This window comes from Anopheles ziemanni, chromosome 2 (genome assembly GCF_943734765.1).
Source record: "Anopheles ziemanni chromosome 2, idAnoZiCoDA_A2_x.2, whole genome shotgun sequence".
Classification (NCBI taxonomy): domain Eukaryota; kingdom Metazoa; phylum Arthropoda; class Insecta; order Diptera; family Culicidae; genus Anopheles; species Anopheles ziemanni.
The window spans coordinates 8,773,471-8,800,147 of NC_080705.1; the positions used below are offsets into that span (position 1 = coordinate 8,773,471).

Here is a 26,677-nt window from a genome sequence, read left to right on the forward strand (position 1 = left end):
CGTCGAGAATATTGCGTGTAATACACTCATGTAAACCTACGAACCGATCTCTGAGGACAGGACATATTGGATTTGCATATTTGTTTGTGTTTACTGGCAATTTTACGCATTTGTTAATTTATTCAAGTGAAACAAAAAAGCTTTCGCTAGCGTTTTTTAGGAAAAATATCTAAAGGAAGGCATCCGCCGTCTTCGTCATATGATTTTCCGAAAGTCAAGTCCTACGGTGGCTACGATTGTTATGAGGTCAACCAGACAACTTTCTTTACCTCTTTAGAAATTGAACGCAAAACCATTGTAAAATACATTACAGAACATTTTACGAAGCATAACAAAAACCTAACCTAGGAAGAATGCTTTTAGAAAGGAGGAACAGAAAAACTAAGTTACAACAGAATGCACGTTTGTACCCCATGACTCACAACTCTTTTTTTTTCAATGGGTAATTAAAAATAAATTATTAAAAAATAAGAAAAACACAGATGATAGATTTTTAAAAGCCAGCTTTTTAGCTGCCAGCTAGTATTAAGGACACGATTCGACGGAGATACCCCATCGAGAAGGGGTTTGTTGGAAAAGTGGGTAGAACTGAAACAGTTCATTTGAAAATACAAAATTATCATCACCAACAGCAGAAGGTAAGAGAAATAATATGAATGACTTTGGAGAAACATACATATTTAAACTGGCACAATTAATTACCGTAGGTCAGGATGCCAGAAAAGCGTTTAAAATTTTACGTTTAGCTTACACTTTAATACAATCCTTGTTTGGTATTTCAAGAAAGTTTCATACCTTCGATGGAAGGCGCTGCGCGTACCGAAATGAAGCGACTGGCAAACGAATGTCGGTGTTTTTTTTCTCTGTAATTTTTACAAAAAGCACGCCGTTCTCGAGAACAGTTAGATAGGTTTGTTTATTCGGTTATCGATTAGATCGAACAGCGAACGATCAGCCATACTAATCGAGTAGACTAAACGGAAAGCACGTAATACAAATGTCATTCCGGGATGTTTTCCTCTTTCGCTTAGTAGCTTCTATGAGGAGTATTAAGTGCATTCTTTGTTCTGTTGTGTTTGTTTTTGCTTAGCAATCGAAGGATATCGGAGGACTATTTACAAAAGGGAAGTGAACGAAGATGGGATGATTTAACATTTTTTTGTTCAACTACTACGGTTTGTTTGTTTGTTTGTTTGTATGTTTGTTTTGCTTGGGACGCGCCATTCTACGAATCCCAACTCGAGCTTAGGTTACTATAATCGACTTACTTTTACGCAAACTTTTTTCATGTATCTATCTTGGCTGTCGTGTTCGGCTTGGATTTTATGTTCAATGTGCGATTTTCTATAGCTGAACGTGAAACTCTTTTGTTTTTTTAAAACAGTTATAAACTAAAGTTTAAGATGTTTTCCGTTCTTAAGTTTTTTTTCTGCTACTCACTTCGTTCAGTAGTTATAGCAACGGTAGTAGAGGATGTAGTAGTAATAGTAATAGTAGTAGTAGTAGTAGTAGTAGTAATATTTATCATCTCTTGCCATTTGTATCCTTATCGTGTGCTAACGTTTACACATCCGTCCGCTTGCCGGATGTTTCTAGTTTCTTATATCGTGTGTTTTGTAATCTTATTCGATTTATTTGACAATTTCGTACCACTTTTTCTCGCCGTTTTTTCTTCTTACTTCTATTATACACACCCACAGCATGCGCGACGCTTGCATATATATATTCGAACTAGCGTTTAAAACCACTTAGTGGTTAGTTAAGGAAAATTAAAACTACCATATAGATGCCAGAGAACGAACGCTCGCGAAAGAAAGAAAAAAAATACAACACAACACAACGAATTGCAATTAAACCGCGATTGTGTTGAATGGGAAGTAGACTAATGTGTCGCTTAATCTCAAGATGCTTTGTATGCGCCCATGCATCTCCCTCCCTCCCTCGGTATGCAAGCAGCTTGTGTGCGAGGGGGTGGGGGTGCTGTCGTTTTTCACTTCAATTTCTTGCGCTTCTTGAATCGGTCATTGGTAATCGCTATACGACTGTCCCCACTCTCCCTCATGACTTATGTGTTATTCGTTGTTGCTTGCTGCACCAGGCGCCAAACACACCGTGTCTTGTTTTGTGCAGATGGATCTGTGTGCATTTAGCTTGATCTAGTGCCGCGGTGTTGCCTCCCACAGCTAGCTCTCAATATGGCGCGCCCTCGTTCTTCTCTTGTAATGACTCGCGCATCGTTTTTTTTTTAGTAAATAATGTACACCTTCCGTCGGAGTAACCATGTGGTGGTAATCATGTTCCCGGGAACTCTCTCCTCCTCCTTACTGCCTCTCTTAACGCTTAAATAATTTAGGTGGGAACGAAACGAATACCAATTACTAAACACAAACTTTGATTTTGGCTTATGACGAACTTATGGTGGTCGAAGCAAACTCTTGCAGTATGAATCGAACAAATGCTTCTCTCTCTCTCTTGGGCGGAAGATAAGCTGTCCACCACGATTTCCTTCTATCTCTCTTTTTTTTAAGGTGAAAATGACACACTACTCTTACCACGCGCGCGTACGCATTATGCTGGTGGCAAGAAGGGTTTTCCTATGCATCGATGCACGGAAGGGTTGCGTTTTCAGCGCAGGCAGATTACAAACTATCAGTTGCTGTCAGTGCTTCTTCCGCTGCTGGCACTGCTGCTGCTGCTGCTGCTGCTGGTGGTGGCGCTGCCGCCACTGCTGCTGGTGGTGCCATTGGCTCGGTTTGGTGAGTCGTTCTCCTGGTTGCTGAGCGCGCTGGGAGATGCCGACGTCTTGCTACCAGCTCCAACGCCAGCTCCGTCGTCCGTTTGCTTGTGGTTGAGCGATGCCGCTTTGCCCGGTGGACTGTCAGCGCCGGTAGGTGACAACACCGTCCCGGAACCGGTGCCTGTCGGGCCCACACATTCCACATCGGAGGATCCACCGGTCGAGCGCCTCCTTCTCGATTCCCTCAGCCGGTGGTGGTGCTCTGCATCATCGTCCTCATCATCGTCCTCCATCATGTCATGCTCGTCGTCATTCTCGTCACCATCATCATCATCAACATGGATGCCACTCCGCGGGACACCATTTCCCGTCGGCGACAAGCTCGACGGACGCGATCGGGAAGGTAGTGATGGTGGTCCCGGAGAGGAACTTATGCCTCCCCCCGCCTGTACGACCACGACAACGGTCGAGTGGGTCGAGGTGTTGTCCGATGGCGTATTGTTGATGGCATCGCCACCCCTACCACCACCACCAGAAGGGTTGATTCCCGGAGGACATTCCGCCGATGGTGTCGTTGCTCTCGGAGAGACGACGGTGTTGTTGTTTGTCGCCGTTATCGTTGTCGGTGACGCAGGTACATTGGTGGCACTTGATGGTCGTGGTGGTGGTGGTGGTGGTGGCGGTGGAGGGGATTGCGCCAAAGAGGAGGACAGCGTCTTCCGGTGGTGCGATTGTAGCGTCGAGGGGGACAGTGGCACTGGAGTAACGGAAATCTGCGCCCGGACCTCTTCCCGACCGGACGCTTCCGGATCCGGCAGATGCTGGGACGCCCCCTTCGGTGCCACCGATACGGTGGTGGCCGTAATTGACAGACAGGCTGGTAGAAGCGTCGAGCCCAGTCCGACGACGGATGCCGGTTGGTTGTGTGCGTGGTGGTGGGTCGAAACGGGCGGCGGCGGTGGCGGTGGTGGCGAGGCCAACATTAGCACCGTCGGTGAATCTTCCGGACTGTGGCGGCGCATCTTTTTCGGTGGCTTTGTGATCGCAACCGAACGCTCCGGGAAACTGTTCCGTCGCTCGATCAGCTGTTGCGTCATTGGTTGCGGCTGATGATGGTGATGGTTGCTGCTCATGCTGCTGTTACTTCCGTTGCTCACGAGCGAAAGCGGAGATGGAGGGGTGGACGATGTGCTGGACTCCCCGCCGGCGCCTCCACCACCGCGCATCAACATCGGATGAAGCTGCTGTTGCTGCTGCTGCTGCTGGAGGTGATGCTGCTCGTTGAGGGCGTCAATCTTGAGTAGCGCCCGGTCCAGCTCGTGCTGCAACTGATGGACGCGTTGCTGCAGGTGATCGTTTTGTCGCTGGATCTCCACCAGCTGGTCCTCCTTCGCGCCGATCTCCATCAGCAGCCGCTGGTGCTCCAAACGGCTCTCCCGCAGCAGCCCCTGGAAGATGTCCAGTATGCGCTGCTTCGTGTCCGGCTCCACCTCCTTCAGCACCTCGCCGATCAGCTCGACCGTCGACGGGGCGTTGCTGCTGTCCGGCTCGCCCGTCTGGCTGTCATCGTCCGTGTCGGTGGACAGCTCGAACTCGGAGTTGCCCACCATCGGGATGCCGTTCTTGTGGATGATCGTGCCGCTACCTCCTCCTCCTCCTCCACCACCACCTCCACCACCCCCGACCGACGTCGTCATCGTGGTCGCGCCGGAATGATGAGATCGGTGATGGTGCATCACGTGATGGTGGTGGTGGTGCAGGTACAGCGGCTGATGGTGAAGTTCGCTGACCTGATGGTGGTGATGATGTGACGGCGGTGGTGGCGACAGCTGCTGATGACCACCGACGACGTGCTGCTGCTGCTGCTGCTCACGATGCTCTCGATGCTCCTGCTGCCGCTGAGCTTGTTGTTGTTGTTGTTGTTGTTGTTGCAGCAGGACGTGACCGTGCGGCGAATGGCGGGCGGATGCGGTGTTGCTTCCCGGTCGCATCAGCGGCGGACTGAGCGTTTCTTTGATCAGCACCAGTTTGGGCTTTTCGGGCCCGTTGACAGAGCACCCGTTCATGCCCACCACGAGGGGCGGTGGCAGCGGAGACGTGGACGACGTAATCTCGTTCGAGCCGGACGAATGGTGCTGCTGCATGGCGTCGGGCGGGAGCGTTACCGGACTGTTGCTGTTGCTTCCCCCGCTACTCCCACCGTACGGCATCGAGGAGACCAGTCCTTGGTGCTGCTTCTGCTGCTTGGTGCTCATGATCGTACTGTACGCGATCGCACCCTGCCGATGGTGGTGAAGGTGATGCAGATGGTGAGACCCGACCGAACCTGGTGCCGATGACGGTGGCGAAACGGGAATGTGGCCCGCCGTGTGGCCCGGTGGACCGGGCGAGGGCGTTCTCCGACCGTCGTCGTGCTCGTGGTGCACCGAGGGTGGCGTTCCCGGTCGTTCCTGCTTAATCTGCACGTCACACTTGATCACCGCCGACCGGACGACCGACGCCGTTTGATCGTGGGCTGCCGGTGGCGTCGGTGGACTTTCCTGCTTGATTTGTACTAACTCGCACTTGATCACCGACCGGTCGGACGCTTTCTCGTGCCGCATCATCGACGATGCCGACGTGTTGGGGTCCTTGCCGCACAGGATCGTCTTGCGGGGTACCAGCGCCACGTTCGGTTGGTACGATCGTTCGAACTTGTCTGTCTCCGACATCGGGACGACGTTTTCCGGGTTCTGCAGCAGCGGCGGTTCCTGGCTGAGCGACAGAATGGTTCCACCGGGCGAAGTCGCCCGCATCGTGCCATTGACAATGCTGGTCGTCGAACCGCCGTTCGCGTGGTACGAACTCATTTGCTGCAGCATGAGCTGCTGCTGCTGTTGCTGCTGTTGCTGTTGTTGCTGCTGCTGTTGCTGCTGCTGCTGCTTGGCGTACTGCTTCTGCTGGGCGGTCCACGGACGGAACGCAGCACTCGTTTGCTGTTCGCGGGCGAGCTGCATCTGTTGATGGTGGTGGTGGTGTAGCAACTGCTGCTGTGCCGCAACCAGATGCTGGTGCTCCCGGAGCTGCTGTTGCTGCTGCTGGTGCTGCATTTGCCGGCTGCTGCTGTGGTACAGCGACGACGGTACGTCGCTCATAAGCTTTGGTTTCTTCAGTGGAATGTCCTGTGGTTCGGCTTTGATCGCTAGCAAACCGTTGTCTTCGCGGGCGCCCTAAAAATGGAAAACAAAAAGGGGTAAAGCATTATGTTTCCGAATGTGACAGAGTCTGGATGTTTTGGTTTAGGGAGACTTTAAAATTGAAATGGTTGAGACTTGTCAATTTAAAATAATTAACCCAACCTTTAAAACTACGGGAATCTTTCCTCATAAACATTCGTCTCGCGTTAGCTCATTATCAAACACACACTTTTTCCTTCTCGAAATTTTTTCAATTCCGAGCGCACCCACAATGTTAGCCACCTTCGGGATCGGGCACGTCCGGGGCCACTTTTCCAACCCTTCGCCATCATCTTTTGTCGGGGGGAGAAAAAAAAACCGCTGCAAGCAAAACTAGAAAACTTCGCTCCGTCCTTCGGCAAGCATTTCATGCCACACCGTACATGGCTCGCTGTTTTCCGGTTCCCAGTGCAGAACTCTTGTCCCGGCATTCTGCGTCCAGGTGGGGGTTTGCTTAGAGGGAAGCTCGGGGAAGCCGACGGTGGGATGACCGGGCGGCAGGATTGATCATTCCGAGACAAACAAGCGCTAACAATTCACTTCGTTTTCGCTCCCTCGCTGTTTTGTGGCCATGTCGCGCATTTGCAGCCAGCCGAGCCAGCTGACTCGACGACAGCCCATTCCGGGGCGGAAGATCTGAGTGGCGTTTCATTCCTTTCGCCTCCTGTTTTTTTTTGTTTATTGTGTCGCTGCGCCTTCTTCCATTATCCGGGCAAAAGGAAAAAAGCCATTTCATAAATTAAGTTATCACAACGAGTCGGACGCCCCGTGGACGACGCGAGAAGGAACCGAATGCGGAACGGACGCATTCCTGGTGTCCGGTGCGCGCACTTGTTCGCAATGCTGGCTGTGCTGGGGCGCCCGTGAAAAAGGGGTGGCAACCGGCGTGTGTGTCCGGTGGAAAAGCAACGGAAGGCGGTAAGAAAAATGATAATCAAGCGGGAATAAAACAGTGCCGGCTTCACAGCAGCAACGGGACGAGTTGGAGGGACGGGGGAAGCTATCGCCACACTGTCTCTCTCTGCCGGGAAAACGCCACTTTCTGCCGCCATTTTTTCTCACTCGTCCTTCCCTCCCGCCTTCGACTCCATTATTCGCGCGGTCGGACAGTGGCGATGCATTTTATTCGTTCTCAAAATGGAACTTATCCATCGATCAAGTGCATCGCCTTCCTTCAGCCTCCATCCCTCCACCACCTTCTCCTGCTTTGTTGCATAAATATATTTATATTCATCGCGAGTCGCACCGGGTTGCATTTTTGCCCGTACTAGACTTGTTTTCCTTTCCTATTCCAGACTCACGCTCTGCCCAGGGACCAACACTACTACGTGTGGCTTCGTTTTCGTCAGGATCTACGCCCGGGAATGGCATCCACCGCTGGACGATGATGGATTCTTCTTCCCAAAGGAAAGAAAACCCCCGAGCATCTTGGCAGTGGACCCGATTGCACCATTCATTTGTTCGCAAGACAAAGCAGCACACACATAGGGAGGAAGGCTGACGATAATTATTATCGTCGTCTATGGTCACCGAGAAAAAAAAAGTGAGTTGCCAATTGGTAGTCTGCTGGCAGTATATAATTGATCCAGTTTTTTTTTCAGCGGGATCAAATCATTTTGGAATGGCGATCATTAAGCGTTGAAATATTTAAGCGCACTGATACGGCACAAATGACTCTGCTTTAGGCAAGTTGATACGTACAAGAATTGGAAAGAGTATTGTAAATTGGATGTTGAGCATTCGTGTAGCTACACTGAATTTATTTGAATAGTACATTTCATAATTTTATTCATAAAATGAAAATCAGAAAAAGAAATGTGTTATATAAGAGTTTAGCTAAATTTTTCAATTGCAAACTCTGATAAGTGATAATAAAAAGTACATAAAAAGAAACACCAGCACTCGAAATGATGTTTTAATATTACAGGCAAAAGAAGGCTAGAACTTTCCTGTAGAAGATTAGAATGCCAACGCCGTTTAAATAAGAAATAAAGTAAGTAAAAACAAACGCAAAGTTAAATCTGTAACAGTAAAAATTACAAGTTCATACGCTAAAGCTTTAAAAGAAACAAATTGCGCAGCTTTAAATAACGCTTAGCAATGATTGGTTACGACCATTTTATCATTCCTGAACAGTGTAACCGCAGCATAGACGATATCGACCCATGTGCAGTGGAAGAAATGGACGGAAGATGGCTGCATTCTTAAAGGCAGTACAGTTTTTCTACTCAACTACGCGGTGCCATCGGGTCTTTGCCGGCCGAGAACCAACTCTTCGTTGTGTGCCTGCCCCGTCTGCGATAAACGACGACGACGACCGTCCGACCGCATCAACAACCCACGCCGGAGAAACAAACAAACGAGCAAATTAACACGCGATAGCTAGCATAATTAATGCTAAAGACAACACCACGCTTTACTCCGAGCCCGAGCTCGAAAACTGCACCGACGATGAACGAAATCGATCGAGCCACGCTCCGCTTTACTCCGGTTGCATACAATGTTGCTGTATCAACGGAGAAGGGGGTGGTTGGTGGGTGGTAGGGGGGAAATTGCACAGACTGTGATTCAGGCAGCAGAAACGATTATGCTTAGGGAACGTGAGTCGTGCCCTTGCCTGTCCCATCCGAAATGCCGCATCAGCTGGGATTTACTTTTCCCTCGTGTTCTATAGGTCTCGCTGCCATCTTTATTTTCACACACAACACAGCCAGAGGTCGGAATGTACGTGGGTTTTGCTAAAAATAATAAACAGCCGTAGTACAATATAGCATGAAGAAGATGTGTGAGAAAACCCGATAAACAATCGACAAGTTTTGTTTGTAAGTTTTGTAAGTTGTAAACTATAACAGAATTTGGATGACAAGTAAAAGAAAATTAGAAATATTAAATTTCTAAAGTCTACAGTAAGAATAATATTAAAAAGGATTGATCCAATTGTGAATAACATATAACAGGCTCTCAACTCATGCACAAAAAGTGAACTCTGTAACAATTTTGAGACAAAGTATTATATTTCCTATTGTATCACGAATCCATTATTCCTCATTCTTTGGTAATGGCAAGACTAAATGATTAACTAACTTTAAGCATCGTTTTTGTGCCACCTTCTCTAAGCACTACTAGTCCCATTCGATAATTTGTGCGATGGCGTTGCTCGCGGAACGAAAACATAAAAAAAGACACCAAACCATGCGCACATAAACACTCTGTTTGCTTCCGCCGTCGGCGACATCCGCGGGCTGTCGTCAGGGTTGTCGCCAGATCCCTTCCGAAAGACCCCTCGCTTTGCATCCCCCTCTCTCCGTCCTCCTTTGGTGGTGGTGTGCACCACAAATACTTCGGTCGGCGTTCCGCTGCAGCGCCGCCATTCGATATCTACTAAATCTTTCTAATTAGAACCGCGTCGGACGGTTAATTTATCACCTTAATAGGAACTTCACGACAACGGTGGCGCGTCCCGCAGGCGACACGAAGCCTGGGGCCTAGAGCTTGTGTCAGCAGACCGTTCGTTCCCCGGGCGACGCCAGCCGCCCATAAGTACCCGCCACCGCCACTGTACACTCCAGAAAAATGCATGCGGTTTGTACGGTTCGGGAACAACGGAACGACATCAAGCGCGACATGCGCAACTTGTGTTCAAGCTCGCCGGGTCACAACATTCTGTGTTCTTCCCCCGTGCCAGCGTTCTACTAAAAGGCAAAATTTACGACCTCCTTGGCGGTCAGCCACGCTGAACGTTATGGCCCTTCGATTCGAAATGCAGCGTCGCTAATCCACCGAACGGATCGTGCTGGTTTTATCTCGTAATGAGAGGCAAACGCGTCCGGATCGATAATGAAGATGCTACAATGTAGATCCGCAAAATGGCAACGCACAGCGTACCAACGAACGTTGCAGTTTCTTACTGTGATATGTTGTTTATTTACTATTTCTTACTAAGGCACGGTAAGTACATTCAACCTATCCGTTCGTAATTAGTCCAATAATAAGTTATGAAATACAAATTGCAAACATTTGAAGCTTATCTCCTTTTTTTCAAGTAAGCACACTTTATCCACCGTTCGACAGATGGTGGTGCATTAAACGCAAATCCCTTAACCGAAAGGAACAGTTTAACTTCTCCCCTTTTCTTTTGCTTTACATCCACCATAACGTTGAGCTGAGGCTCAATTAAGATTCCATTGAAACTATTAACGTAATCCTAGCTTGACGGCGTCGAACAGGCTTTAGAAACCTTCCCCCCATCGTGGAGATTATGCAACGGGTATTAAAATGAACCTGAAGTTTAGAGTTTTATCCGATTACTTTAAGCATATGACCGTCAACCGAGGATTAAGGGTTAGTATTAATTGCAAGAGGGGCAGAGAGGGAGAAAGATAGAGAGAGTTCGATCCACAGACCGTAAAGTTCTCGGTGCACGTTAACCAAGTTGTTTAATAAACCCAAACCAAACTGATGCACTTTGTTCAAGAGCGTCGTGTAACAGAGAGAAAATCTTGTAAAATAAATCGCTGTATCTTCCTAAAGCTGATGTCGATAAATGTAAATTAAAACAGAGTGTAAATACCCTAATGAGACAACGAAAATAGTTAATTCCTTCCCGCTCAACCACGGAACAAACGCCTCTGCCTACAATCACGCACCAGAACTAATAGGCGAGCAAGGTGTCTAAAACGTCTCAGTTTAGTCAACAAAGTCGCAGCAAAAGAGGTCATTAGAGCAAATGGGTTGTCTAATTTTACTCCTGCCTCACGAGACACGAGCTAAGGGGAGTGTTTGAAGAAAAGTAGAAACACACACATCGTTCACCAGTGTGCCGATTTTCCTACCTTCAAAAACTGACATTAAACGTAGTCGATATAATTGATTCACGAGTCGAAGCACCGTACGCCGTGCACCGGGAGGTCGGTGGTTTGGGAGAGGGGAGTCGGGGGTCTGGACATCATCTTCTCACGACGGGCAGATCATTTACCCGCGTGCCTCCCTCGTCATGCAGGTGCGCCATTTCGTTTGCTCCAAACACACATCCGACCTCTAGAGCGCGGGGAACTCACGAGACGGAGCAGGAGGACTTCCCGGACTCCCATCCCGAATGGTGCAGTCATGCATCGACTTGACATATCCGGGAGAGCACGCCGCCGCCATGTCAAAGTGCCCCCCCCCCCCTCCCACTCCCCCTCCGGGCTTGCCGTAGATTTATTTTATTTTTAAATCATCTGCATTCGCCGTTCAACGAGTCTCGGACGGACCCCGGTGTGGCATGTGAGTGCAAGGTGTACACGTCTCTGGATGTTGGATGAGGTCGAACATGCGGGACATGAAGTGGCACAAGGTAGGGCGGGAACTGGAAGCGGCCCGGGAAACACCCTCTGGCGTAAATTAACAGTGATCTTGATGCATTTACACCCGCCACTCTCTTTTCGCTTCTGCTGCCAGAGATCCGCCAAGAGTTTGAACGGAGTAGGGCAGGATCCGCAGAATTTGCGGATCATCATCATCATCATCAGCAGCAGCGTCGTCGTCATTCGAATCCTCGCGCCCGTTAGGACTCTGCATTGATCTCGGCACCTAATCGCACTATTCGAGACCGGTCCAGCACAAACTCCGCCGGGCGAGAGCATCTTCAATCAACGCCAAATCGCGACCGACACACTCCCCACCCGCCTACTTGGACCGGTTTCCAAAGCGTTACAAACTCCCCCGACATGTGTCTCACCCCCTTTTCCCCGTTCCCACCGTAAACGGAGGTGGAACATTCGTGTGATGTCCGTCGTGGAAGTCGTGCGATAATTTGTGTATCTCATAAACCAGCGCTTTTGCACCCTCTCACGCCTTCGTACCGGTTAGTCTGGCGTGTGCTCTAGGCGACGGTGGTGTTTCGACATGCTCTCGGCACATGAAAGCGGCCGGTTCCGAGCCCTTCCTTTCCCCTGGACCGCCCAACAACGGGCGCACTGGTTTAATTTCTTCTTGTCATCCTCAGCTGGCCGTTCAGTCCTGTCACACTTCCGTTGCAATTATTAGGGTAGTACCGCGTTCGAAAAGACTTCCCTGCCCTGCCGAACCTATCGTTCTTCGGTTTTTCTCCGTGCCCCTAATCACCCATCAAGTGCATCAATGCTGCTGCATCATCCTCACACCGGGACTGGAAGTTATAGATCAAGATCCAATTATGATCCGTCTGGTCTGGTGGAGGAGTACGAGGAGAGAATGAAACCCATCGACAGCCTTTTGCCCACACCGAGATGATCCCTTGAACCGTTGGGCAAGAAAATCGGACCACCGGTTCTTCTTCGCTCGGTGCAAGAGTTCGTCTCGGTAACGTCTGTTCGCCCTCGGCGAGGGAAAAGATGATGAGAACTCACGCTAAGGCCTGGTGATTTTGCAGTAAAATTCTATTAACGCTTCCCGTTAGAAACCACCGCCATATGACCGGTGTTTCGTCGCGTCCCATGGGCCAAAGTGAGGTATAGACAGTCAATTGCTTTCTTCTGTACTTCGGACATTTAAGGAATGCATTCTTGCACCGACGGATGGCTTGCAGTGAAAGATGAACCGTAAGATATTGATGTTTTTAGTACGCTTTACATGTTTTTCATTTAAAAATCTGTGGATCTCTTTTAAGAATACAAAATTGGCAGGACAAGTATTCGTTAGAATGTTTAGGCAAACATTTTGGAGTTCTTCCAACAATCAAATATGATTCTAAAAATGTTTAGTAAGGTTATATGCTGCAACTCAAAGCAAAGTGGTTTAAACATTTTGAGAAGCTATTTTATTTTTATTGTTTATGACATGGATCTTTCAAACTTTAGACTTCAGACATCGCTTCTAGGACGCTTAGAAATAAATTTTTCATTTTCTAACACGATCAAACTAAAATGTAATAACAGAATCGTGGGGTCCGCGACAGCCGAGCGGTAGCGCCGGTTAGAACATCGGCCCATGAGCGCCGGGGCTCACCACCTCGACGGCGTGGGTTCGAATCCCAACCGAGACCGGACCCTCCCCTGTGCGAGAGGACTGACTATCCACGTACAACAGGGAAACAAGTCTCGTAAGCCCTTAACGGGCAGGCATGACCAAGAGGTCGTTACGCCAAGAAGAAGAATAACAGAATCGTTTTGAAATGGTCACTTCTTTCAACTGCCAATCGGTTAGATGAAATGCGGGTATGATTGGGAGGACGTTTGTTTGATTTGATGTTGGCAATATACTCTTATGTTTGCAATTGATGGCCTGAAGCGTTAGCCTCTGACCCATCGCCTGTTTGTTTATGCATCACCTCGGTGTGCAATCATACGCCCCGAGGGCGCGATGCATTCGACTTCCTCGGTACGAAGCAGCTGGTTGCGTTTCTTCGACTTAAATCTGCGTCTTAGGCCGGCAAAGGGTTTTTTTGTTTTTCAACCAACGACAGGCCAACTCACCGCCATATCTCACAATTTGCTGGACGGAGGAATCTTTTCTCCAGGTCGACTTTTCTACTGCCTCGAACATCGTGCGCGACTCCCGGGGTGCGCAAAATTCTAATTTATGTTCTTTTTTGGTAAGCGGCCCGCTAATGGCGGTCCCGGTTCCCGCTGCGCAGTTTCCTTCCATAGGGACTCGTTTTTTTTGTAAGGACACACGAAGCCGAATCCCTCCCGTCAGCTGCCGTCACGAGGTCTAATCTTTATGATGTGTGCATGAAATAATTTTTAATGCTCGCGCTTAGCTCCGGGAAAAAAATACCTCATTGCGCGCGGGTTCACAGATTTTCCATTCCGATGCCGCGCGCGATCTGCACGTGGACACGTTACGTTTGCTGTTCGCCGTATTCGCTTGTCTAGCCTTCCTACCTTCGCACAAACATTGTTGCGCACAAAGTCCCCTTTTTATCCAGGCCTGGCGTAAAACGGTAGAAGCGAAGGAAGTGCCTTCCTTTCTATCTGGACCTCCAATCTCTGGCCGAATGAGGGTCCCCGCTTTGCGATTGAAGTCTTTATTTATGATCGTCGTGACATTTGAAAGAATGTAACACATTACAGCCCTTTTTCCTCGCGTGTCTCCTCGTGGGGCCATCGCTTTACCTCCTCAACGTAGAACCCTCTGTTTGGCTTACATTACGCCGGGTAGCATCGATAGCAGATCGCGCGAAACCCGATGCCGGCTGACGATGGGTGAGAGTAAAAACCTCAATTAAAATATTGACACACGCACCAAAACCCCAACCCCAACACCGAAGCCCTCTCTCTCTCGCCCGATCGGGGGTAAGAACCGTTGAAAAGAACAGTTCTTTGTTTGAACGAACGAGTAGATTGACGCTTTTTCTTTTGCGATCGTGGAAAAGTGTGATGATTGGTTGAACAATGATTTTTTCCTCTTCGGGGCAACATATGGCGGCCCGCTGGAACGCCGGGGATTCTTCCCTTGCGTAAGCAGGGACACTCAAATAACAGATCCCCGCCCCGCCGTCTCGCCTCGGTCTCGGTTATCTCGCAAACACCAAATCGTGCATAACTCAACCAAAATAAATACGAACGGGGCCAGTTTTCTGCGCACATCGGCAACATTGGGCAAACGCGTCAACATTGATTGCTCGTTTTGGCCCAAAACGTCGAACAGCCGTCAAAAGGGAGCGCCGCCGCAACCAACCAACCAACCAACCGAAATGCCGTCTCGCCCTTCCGTCGTGTTTGGCCGGGACCTTGATTTTTAATTTATTTTCATTTCAGTGCCAAATGGAAGACGCGTACATATTTCTCATAAAAAAAATGGTTTATGCTAAGCAGTTCCAAACCCCTCCAACGTGCTACCTCCTCCCTCTTCTGGTCCCACAAACAAAAGTGAAACATAATACTTTGTATCGTCCACCCCATGATGCGATTCAAGTTCGCTTGGGTTGACTTTAGGCGGTTTTTTGTGTAGCAAATATTTCGAGGCAGTGGCCAAAAAAAAATCCAAAACGAATAGAAACGATCAATCGAAGCACAATGAAAGGATGAAAAAAATGTATCTTCATTTGGAACCTCAACTCTTGATTCAAAAGAAGAACTGTGTTGTCAACCCCTTACGAATTGAAATGATTCTTCAGTGGCTTCGGCAACATAGTATTCATAACACATGTGGGTAGCTCCCGAAATAAGTCGTAGCAGACATTTGAGATTGACTGGAAACTGATATTAAGACATCTTGCGTTCTCTCAGCACAAGTGGTAGCCAACAGCAGCTTAAAACGCTGAATGAATCTTGAACCATTTCCGCACAGAAAAAAACTGAGCTATAATAATATACATTTCCATCGGATATGCTGCGTGCAACATAATGTAGATAAAAATTAATAACGACCGATATACACATTGCAACCCAGATTGGCTAGAGCCGAGCAGAGCTAGTGGAGCAATAAAACACTGCCAACACGAACATGCATGCGAGTGACGTGCAATTGTGGCTTGAAATTGCTAGTAATCACACGCTAATAATCCTCCATTAACAAACTCCTGCACCCTCTCGTCCCCTCCTCTTACCATCCACCAGCAACAGTTGTCGATGTTTTCATTTACCTGTAAAGATAAGGAGAGAAAAACCACGAGGCGCATCAGTAAGAGTTAATGGCAAAGAGATTTAGAGCAAGGAAGGAGCACAAGAGTTTCGATGAAAAAAAAGGAAATAAAATAAGTTGCTAAACATTTTATTGCAAACAGGACTGAGAATGGAAAAGAAAACTAAACGAAGCAACGATTATCTTGTTAAGTATCCGTATAGGTGGTTGATCTCTTTAAGACGATCTTTTTCGCACTTAAAAGACCCTCAAACATGCGGGTTTTGTGACAGTCAGCGCGTAGAGCCCTTCAAGGTTCAATGGAAAATTCTTTCCCTTCCGCTTCTCGTCCATTTTATTTCTCATTTCCATTTGTACTACGTGGTGAACACACTTGTGGTGTTGTATTTTTTCTACGCGCTTGAGATGGGAAATGACCAAACTACGTGACGGTGCAGCATCATCAGCATAGTCAAGTTTTAATGCGATAAACAAATGGACAATAATAAACCAAATAAATAACACACATATTTTTTGTTCTGACTCTTTAACGTTGCCTAGACGTTGGACTCAATCATGGACCAAGTTGGAATCAGTATGATTTCCCTTCCTGAAGAATAGTCTTCTAGTTCTAATGCTGTCTTTCTGTAAACAGTGTCTCCGATTGCGGTGGCATCATTTTTGCTGCCAAGATTAAGTTAAAAACAAAACTATGCGGTATCGATCGTTGTGCGCTGACAATGCACTTCTTTCATAGCGTGAAGAAAGGTTCGGTTTATGTTTGTTCCCCTTGGGATGGGAGACATGGATGGGAGCTCCAGGGCACAAGTGGGCATATTTCCCGTTTCCTTTAGCTTGGCTCATAAAAATTATGCTCGACCGGTTCAAGCACGTCCCGAAAGAGCACAAACGCCGGAATTGCTTCCAGATGTACCGATGATGGAAAATTAGAAATCATCCTCGAATCGAGCCCTTTGAGGGGGGTAACTTAAATATGTCACGTTCACGTACGTGATTGTTGGCTCGGAACTAAATGTAGATTATCAGAAAATCTTTGTCATGTTTTGAGGAGCAGAGTCGTTCGAAAACATGATCAAATTTAACTCGGAAAAACTCTTCATCTTTATTTCCACAACCACCTTTTTACTGAAACACCCGTCGATGAGAGGTTTGTTGAGGAATAAAATCCGTTTCCTTGCGGGGTCCAATTTCGAACTCCGGCAGAAATATGGATGGTATATGTTCAGTTTCGACGCATTCTAACGTCCATCAAGAGCGAGAGTTGCGTCGGGAGCAAGTACGAACCGCGTGTAAACTATGTCCACTGTGGACGAAAATGGTAAGTAGATGCTAATGCCCCTCAGGCCGGGAGCATGTACCGAGATCATCTGGACTGGGGTGTCGGTGATGGTGGACGCCCTTAAAAGGTACAATTGGGCGGAAACCACCCCCGGGGAGGTGGGTAGCAATAACCGTACCGAATTCCGCTGCCTTGCCAAGATATGGAGGCTCTTTTGAAAAGGGGCACAAACTGAAGGAAAAACACACCGGACCTAATGCGCCTCCAACATCAGCGGCAACCGGACACCGTGATGTGTCTACGTCGCGTATGAAATATGAGACAGAGACGGGAAAAAGGGAACGAAAAAAAAAGAGCCAAACATAGAAACCGGAGGCAGAGGAGGTCCATGAAAAGTAGATGCAAATCACGACAATGCGTGCGAGCATGCGTCCGCCTTGGTGTTCGGGAGTGTGCGTGTTTGCGTATATTTAATGTCAAAATTGGCGCACCGGTCTGCAGAAGCACGAGAGTTGAGCGAGCCCCAGGAGGTGAACCTGTACTTGGCTAGGAGGACGGACCTGGTTCGTGCCTCGTAGCACGCTTTTCGGGCTTAGAGCATGCACATAAATTAGCTTCCGTCAATCACGTCGCCGCGAGTGTCGCGTCTCCAACCCAATTCCTTTTTCCCTTCGCCTTCGGGAGCAGATGGTCCGGGTTTATGAGAGAGAGCTGACTCGCGTCGGGATAGGAAGCTGATGGCATGTTGATACACAAATCCCTCGCAGAAGGGCGCCAGCCAACGCAACGCCAAGGAAGGTGGCTACCACATCCTGGTGTTGTGTCTCGGAGGCGAAAATGTCTGCACATACAGCAGTGCAGCTGGGAAACACGAGCTGTTGGTCGTCGGGAGCGGCTATAGTAGTTCCCACGACCACCTTCTGTCTATAGCCACTGCAGGGCGCTAGGATTTTCGCAGACACGCCAAGAACACGTCGCAACGGAGAGTGTCGGCTGTGTTTGCTGTTGAATTTTCCTCGCCTTTGACACCACACTTGAATATTAATTTCAGCCAAAGTGTGCAAATTGAAACATCAACAAGGATCACGGAACGGTGGCCGCACGGTAGGGGGATGGACGTAATTTATCCACGAATGCAATTGTGTCGTCGTTACTTAGCCAACGCTATATTCAGATGCGCAAAACGTTAAACCACGACCGTTAATCTTTGCGCCGATCGAAGTTTATCATTTTGCAACAAAGTTGCCAGTCACGAACGGCTTAAGACCCTCGTCTGGACACACACACACACCCTCTTCTTCAGCGAAATCTTCATTAATACCATCCACCTCACCAGAATTCCTGTTTGACCGAAAACCAGAAAACAGCGACGACTGACGAAATCGTAAAGTTGGTCCAATCCTTAATCCGCTTGAAGTGGACGTTTCTTGCACCGTTTTGCATTCGATCAGTCTCCCATCTTTTGCGATCGTTAAAATCGACCACACTTCGGGTGTTTTATGGGTGTACGATACCACCATCGTCATCAAACTGGACTCGGGGAGCCTTAGCCGCCAACGTTCCGATAGGCGACATAAAAGATGGAGATATCAGTAGGCAAGAGTTCAGGTTCCTGCGACCCGATTGAGGGCCTGGCCAGGTTGATGGCCATTTCAGAAAGTAATTTCATACGCGACTGTACATTACAGGGACCGGATTCGATCCGGATCGGATCCGCGGATGGGGATTAATACCATCTTATTCGAACACCATTGTTGCATATCACCGATTTAATATTTGTCGCATCGAACGGTTCTGGATAATTCCGATGTGGTGTGGCGCGCCGTCCACAGTGTCATCTATTACTGCTCCGATAGTGGAGTCGAGTAATTTCATCCCGTCGCGTCCCAACTTAGGAAGGACTTTATGCAACTGTAATTCTCCTTCCGTGGAAAACAAAGAGGTATCCCGAATGCAAATCTCCACAAATGGAACCGCACGATAGCGTGGGACATGGAAGGAGGGGCTCGAGGAGTAGACAATCTGAAGCCATTCCAACGGTCTCTCTGCAGGAACGAACGGACAGACACATTTTCCCGTCGATTGGTGAACGCAGCATCCACGCAAACGATCCTGAAGAAGACACTCGGACGATTTGGGTTTGGTCGTGCCCGGTCGAGATGCACTTGAACCTGACCCGCACACGCACACACACACACACACACACACACAGCCACACAAGTAACAGACCATCCATGGTCATTTTGGGGAAGAGCCGCGAGTCAAAATGTCACATCAAATTCCCATAAACGTCAGCGCCATTGCGCGTTCCCGTTCCTTGGCGGAAGCGGTCGGGTTCGAGCGTACCGTTGTCGCTACACCATTTTATGATATTCGCCCGTTGTTTTTTTTTTTCCTCCATTTGTCCGCTGGGCAGTAAAATTCTCCACATCAACCCACGCCCCGCTTTGAGAGCGAGAGGACGAGAGCGAGGGATGCCGAAGGAGCTGGACAAAATGGTAAGTTTAATTCAATTCGTATCGTACGGTCGGGCAGAGGGCCCGAGCGTGGACAGGCGACAATGACGGTGCGAAAACCACCATCGTCGATAGATGGACGATGTGCCCCCCTGAAGACAGTGTTCAATATTGTTTTTGCAAACCGCGTTATGAGCGTTATTTACTTTTGAATTTATCACACATCATCGCATGAATACTCAAATGTTTTGATTTGAGCTGGTCAAATAAACACACTGCTGTTGTATTAACATAATATAAACGCTCCCGAATGTTACGCTGAAAAGCGAAATGAAATTCCTTCCAAAAATTTTCTTTTCACACAAAACAGATGAATACATTGAAAAACAATATTTGCGATTCAAACGCGATTGTACGATAGAATAAAAAAACAATGTAATGTAAATTACAAACACTATACACTGTGTGTATACTCTATACACAACAGTAGAAAACAAAAAGACATAAGTCAAACAAACCAAATAAACATAAATTAAACAGCACAATAGGAAGACTTTGAAGAATTAATAGAAGGAATAAATAATAAAAAAATGAAATAAAATAAAAATAAATTATAAAAGGATAAAGGAATAAATTATAAAAGGACAAAAAGTAATAAAAGTTGTAAACAAATAGAAAATAAATAAATCTGCAACATGTTTTCCACAAAGTGTAGAAATAAAGATCAAAATACACATCCTTTCGCGTTCGGTGTGACAGCGACTGTAGCACAAAAGAAAATTAAAAAAGCAGTGTAACATCAATTTTCAGTTTAAGTAATTTTCGCCTCCACTCGTGGCGTTTTTCCCAACGCCCAATCGCCAATCATTGGACCGCTCCGAGACGTTTAGGGCCGGTGGGGGCCAATAAAAACCGATAATTCGCCAAATACGTTTGAATATTTTCCACGACGTCCGGCGTTTCGCGTTCGCAACCAGAAAGGCGAACAATTTCAAAAACGATTCTTCCCATCGTTTCGTTGTCGTCGACGTTTGTGGACGTAGCAATAAAAATGCAGTTTTGAGTGAAAATTTATTTCTTTTTGTCAGCGGCGTTCTTTTTTTTTTTGTATGTCCCTTCACCCGTGTGTCCGCAGACAATTTCCGTCGCCCTGACCGGCAGCAGCACCTGCGTTTTTCGTTAACGATTTGTGGTGTGTTGGACAAACTTTTTAAACCCGCGGTCGCATTTGGAAAGCCTTCCCCACTCCAACATCCAAACCAAAAAGCGCACTGCACAGGAGAATATGGACGTGCTGGGTGCAAACATATATTTCACCATTTTCCTACATTTTCCCGCTCTGCTCTTCCCATTTTTCCTCTGTCAAGTGCCTCGTGGTAGGCATGGTAATAATTTTCCAACTTGCGCTGCAGCGTTAGGGAATTGTTTCTCGCCATTTCTGCTGAACCACCGGAAGGGATCATCTGGGTGCAAAAGGTATAATGTCGATCTGTGACAGTTTTAACGATTGGTCAACTGCATCCCATTTGCTCTCTCTCTCTCTTTCCTCCTCCTCCTTTACTTGTGTGTCCCGTGACTCCAAACGTGGTGAACCCTTTTTCGCGATACAATCGCATCGGCATGCATTTCTCCGCGAGCCGCAGCCCGGCACGCTGCTTGGCGCTAAACTATAAATATAAATTGTACATAAATTTAATGGAAAGTACGTCATAAAACGATAACTTCCACCGGCGTGCACACACAATGTGCAGCGAGGAACACGGGGGAACACGTGTGCTTGAGGCTTTCCCGGCGTGAGGGGGTGCGTGAACAAGGTTGGTTTACATATTAGATACACAACCCAACGTAGGCGCTTGCTGGTTTCACCGCTGGGAAAATGATGGGCGGTAAATTTAAACAAACGGTCCGGGGCTCGTCATCCCCCTGGCACGGGTAATTGGTTTTCTTCAAATAAAACCGAAGCGACATGCCATTGCTTTACATACGTCTACCGTGCGAAAAAGTAAGTCAAAGCTAGGTGTAAAATATTGCACCAGAGCAAACATTCCACTAACAAGGTAATCACCAAATTTATGACTGCAAATGTGCAAAACGGGCAGTAAAATGTGAAAATCTGTCTTTGAACACAAATTTGTTAGTTCTCATGTCGAGAGCAAGCGATGAACTATCGAAACTGATCAACAGACATTTAAAATGAAAGAAAAAACAAACAAAAAAAATCATCTCGAAAAAGTCGTGGATCGTTCAGATGATTCAAAAAACAAAACAAACAAACAACAAAAACAAATCACACAATCTTATTTAAACAAAAATTAAAGATTAATAGAAGCGAAGAGTTTTAAGTTTAAGTTACAAGATGTTTAAAATAAACAAACTAATAATATTATAAAGGAGTTAACCCAAACATACATCTACTATCTAGCTATTTACTGAACAAAAGGTTGATTTTAAACATTAAGCTAATTATGGTATAAACGGTGCCGGATGAATGGCCTCCTCGCGAAGTAAGGTCCGGCCCATTATAAATGCGATCAATTACATGCCAACCCATGTACGGGCCACACGCATAGACGCCCGATCCTCGTACGGAAATGGTTCGCTTCCATCTGTCACCCAACCGTTTCCGCGTCAAGGATGTCACCACCCACCCAAAACGAGCCCAGCCTGCGCGCTCATGTCGAGCGAAAAGGGTGGGGGCGGGCGTCGAAGATAGATTGCTTTCACTTAAGAGTATTTTATTTTGCTTTGGAAACTCATACATCTATGCCTTTTTAGGATCTGCAGCGTCGGTCGTAGGAAATTCCCTTCCACGCACGGCAGTGGCAGTGGCTTGACGTTCACTGATTTTGACCGATTAGATCTCGCTGTTGGGCGTCGCTGTTGCGCTCCAGAAAGGAGTTGTCTGGAAGCGATTTTCATTCGGTCGTCTTTCAGTGGATCTGCGCGGGAGATAAATCTTCCCCGGCTAGAGATCTACAAATCGGCCTCCTTTTTGCCCTTCGAGCGCTGGACTTTATTTATTTTCCAAACATTGTCACCCTGGGCGCGTTGTCTGACGGTGGGCGAGTTGCCGTGCCACAGAGGTTGCGAAAGAAGCTGACGCTGATGATGCTGATGATGGTGACATAAATTTTCCTATTATTTATAGTCCATAAACGCGACGATCATGACGAATCGTTTGCGTTGGGGGCGGTGACGACGCGCCCTGTGTGAGAGGGTGATCGTGTTTGATCTGAGCTGCAGCTGAGCGTTGCATTTCCCCTCTCCCCCAGTGTGTTCGCGGAGGGTCAAAGATTTGTAGCTTGCTGCAAAATAGAAATGAAGAAAAATACACCGAGGGCGGCGCTCGTCCATCTTCTGACAAATAGGGACACCACACTCCACAAGTTCCGATCGGTGTTTGTTGTTTTTATTTTTATTTTTATATCCTCAGGGTCGCAGCGCATCCCCCCCTCTCTTGAGCAGTTCCTCTCAGAAGGTGACAGTCTCCAAGTTGGCTAAGGAAAGGTCTTTCAAGGAGGTGGCATGGCGTCTTCAATTGCCTCAAATTGCATCGCATGTGCAGCTATGACCCTCCGCCAGCCTAACCCACCACTCTGGGGGGAGTGCTTGCGATACCACCCAAGGGGAGGCGACCCAACACGCTAATGGGTCTGTGTGTGTTTATAGTTTGCACGCATATTGCCCCTTCTGCGCCATTTTCTCCAAAACCACGTCTCCTCTATTCTGCTTGCCGAACGATGGTGGGCTGAAAATCGCTGCAGAAAAACCCTACTAAGCTCCTTGGCGCAATGGACCGTAGAGTAATGCAGCGAGAATGCGGAGGGAAGCAAAAGAAACCACCGTTTTTGGATGCAACACGCAGCGACACGAATGGGGTGTTTATTTTGTGTCATCCGTCTCCGTACTTTGTGACTCTATTGTACCTAATTGCCCATAAACATTGACCAATGGTCGCAACCACCACCACCATCCTGGACGTTGCAAGGGCGGTTCTTTAATTGCATCCACGACAAGCATCTGAGAGCTTTCGGATTGAAAAAGAAATCGAAGGTAGAGGCAATGACCAATCCTCAGATCTACTTAACCCCTTCAGAATCTCAGTGTTTTTTTTTAGATTTTTTGTGATTTGGATCAGTACTGTGTTAAATTTTGTTCAATTTCATCGATTAGTATCGCATATATGAGTTAAAATGTACAAACATGTAATGACACGTTTTTTGAAGCAGGTGTACTTAAAATTAACATCACACGACTAAAATAGAAACAAAACAGGCGACAAAAACTGTAAAGGGGTTAAACAGATATACTAATACCTGTTTATAGTTTTCAAAGAAATTGAGAAACCTTTTGAAAACAACATCCAAATTTTGATTTGGATTTTTGGAGGGTCCTCAGATCTACTTAACCCCTTCAGAATCTCAGTGTTTTTTTTTAGATTTTTTGTGATTTGGATCAGTACTGTGTTAAATTTTGTACAATTTCATCGATTAGTATCGCATATATGAGTTAAAATGTACAAACATGTAATGACACGTTTTTTGAAGCAGGTGTACTTAAAATTAACATCACACGACTAAAATAGAAACAAAACAGGCGACAAAAACTGTAAAGGGGTTAAACAGATATACTAATACCTGTTTATAGTTTTCAAAGAAATTGAGAAACCTTTTGAAAACAACATCCAAATTTTGATTTGGATTTTTGGAGGGTCCTCACATCTACTTAACCCCTTCAGAATCTCAGTGTTTTTTTTTAGATTTTTTGTGATTTGGATCAGTACTGTGTTAAATTTTGTACAATTTCATCGATTAGTATCGCATATATGAGTTAAAATGTACAAACATGTAATGACACGTTTTTTGAAGCAGGTGTACTTAAAATCAACATCACACGACTAAAATAGAAACAAAACAGGCGACAAAAACTGTGAAGGGCTTAAACAGACATGCTAATATCTGTTATAGTTTTCAAAGGAATTGAGAAATTTTTTGAAAACAACATCAAAATTTTGATTTGGCGTTTTGGAGAGTAAAATTGAAGCTCAATATGCAATAAATGATATTGAATTGAAATATCTGAACCATTTCACGAAACGTCCCCTGCACGACGCAACAATGTAAGAGAGTTTGGAGCAAGGAAAAATGTATAAACGCACACCTTAATCTGTCCGTCAACCGCCGTTTTGCTTCACGTCCGAATGTACGCCACTGTCAGTGAATGTAAGGAACCGTTGCTTCCTTGCGGACGATAGCTTACCTTCAGGCTTGATATACTTTTTTTTTTGTTAACACAAGATGCAAATTGGAATACGATAAGCCCATGCCAGAGCTAACTGATCCCGGCATCTCTCCACCACCCGTGGTTGACTCTTTCCGTGATGCTTGCTGGTAGGCCACCGATTTTCCACTCTATCAAACTGTCTGCCGCGTGTCTCGTTGTGTGCGCTGTGGCAAACAATAGCCGCGGGTCATATTCATCCCTTAACGCTCTACTCGGCCCTACAACACAAGACACAGCAGCACGTCTGTGTCCGAAATCCGTTTCGTTTTCCGTCTAGAAAACCGGTCGCCTTTCGGCGAGGTGAAGAAACAAACAAGTATGTACACGTTATCCTTGCCATTTGTCTGGGTTGGTCTCTTTTTCGTTAATCCTCGGTCTGTACGCAGCAACATTGTCATTGGGAACTGCCCGGCGGCCAGCATGAAACAGATGATGCCCCAGTGAGCCACGGACACGGAAAAGACACGGTGATCCGGGTCGATTCTATATTTCCGAGTGGGTAATAAGAGACCCCGCGAAAAATGTGATGAGCGGAAGGCATTCCACCGGCATCAGTCGCTGTCCATTTGGTCGTTAATTATGGCTTTGAAATGTAAATAATAACGAGTGAAAACCGGCAGGTCGAAATACCAAGGACTTTCCTTCGTTGTCCTTCACAAAGGATACGGGTTCAAAGAATTAATCTACGACGTGAGTAAGACTATATGCAGCTGTAAAATGTATAACTACTCCTAGCAAAAGCCTTTCCTATCATCTCGTCTCTACCCTACACCGCCCTTCGGCGAGCCATTCGTTCTAATGGGTTTCACTCGCCACCACAAAAGCTACAATTTTCCTGTGATAATCCATTTTTATCGACTTTCCACCATTTCCACACCAGCACCAGGATGATGGTGGCTATTTGCATTCTCCACACATCGGCAGCGTGACGCGCTGATGCTAGGGTTTTGCGTTTCACGGGGCGTGTAGAATCTCCAGCGTCCGCGTACCGACACATCATCCGCGAGCTAAGAATCCAAAAGGAAGCCGCCACACACCACACACGGCGCCATCGTCTCCGTCTTGTGGTGAAGGGTTGCACCGCGTTTCCGTTTCCTCCGAGCATTCGCTTTACGCTAACGATTACTAGTCGATGAGGAGAGAGAGAGAGAGAACAAGTCCCTAAGGTGTGCCCAGGGTGGCCACCCTTTTCCCATTGGCTGGGCTTGGTAACCCAGTAATTATTGACTATAAATTTATTCGCTGTTCGCGCGCAAAATGATAAGATTTAACACGGAACGCAACGGGCTGGAACCCGCTAGCTAACAAGCCGTGTTAGTGACGAAGAAATGCATGAATGAGAGTGGTGTAGCATGTACAATTAGATTTCCCAACTGAGAAACACAACCTTAAACTCTGGTACTTCAGATGCGCTTCGGCTTCCATCAACGTACCAAACATTTCCAGAGAACCAAAAGAAATTCCTATGCAGATTACCATCTTGGACATTGGGACTTCTTTTCGTAAAGTCAATCCTCGTTAAAACATAGTACGGTAATCAATGTTCGTAAAAACAAATGCTATCCTTAAGATCTTGTCTAACACCGCAAGGCCTTTCTAAAGTTCGTTGAGCAAGATTCAGTTTTCGGACATTAAACATCGTTAGGAATTAAGGCTTTCTTTAAACTAGCTGCCTCGAGGAAAACTGTAATGCCGTTTGAATAAAAATAGAGTGCTTGAAGAAGCATCTTAGACAGTACTTCGCCCAGAGGGTACTAGTTGAGCTAGTCCACCATGGTTTAGACCAAGATTGAACAGTAAAAAAAATTAAGGATAGAAGGGAATGATGCCTTTATGACAGTTCTTTGAAGAAAAGGAACAGTACAGCGTTCGAAAAACGATCGCTTCCTAAGGTAATGCCGCAGTATAGGGAAGAAAACCATTACTTCTATGTCGGTTCTGGTATCCATCGTCCCATTAAAAGGCACGGGGAAAAACGATTCTAGGAAAAGGAGCTGATTCCGTTTTTCTTCTCCACATGCACAGAAAAACGCAGATTGGACGATGAGATGATGCGCAACCGGGGCTGGTTCTAAATCAATCTCGCCTGGACAGCATCGGATGGTCAAGCTGCCCCCGATGATGTGTGTACACCGCTGATGCTAAAACCGATGGCCCTCAA

The 26,677-nt window shown here is 46.9% G+C and overlaps 1 protein-coding gene across 1 annotated transcript; it reads right to left on the bottom strand.

Annotated features, from left to right (window-relative positions):
• Positions 1-2,649: 2,649 nt before the first annotated feature.
• On the bottom strand, positions 2,650-10,960 carry LOC131294133 (AF4/FMR2 family member lilli-like). The gene is made up of 2 exons (XM_058322181.1): positions 10,928-10,960; positions 2,650-5,946 (listed from the first exon to the last, which is right to left on the bottom strand). Exons 1-2 carry the CDS (start codon positions 10,958-10,960, stop codon positions 2,650-2,652), a joined length of 3,330 nt encoding a protein of 1,109 aa, XP_058178164.1.
• Between the last annotated feature and the right edge of the window lie 15,717 nt (positions 10,961-26,677).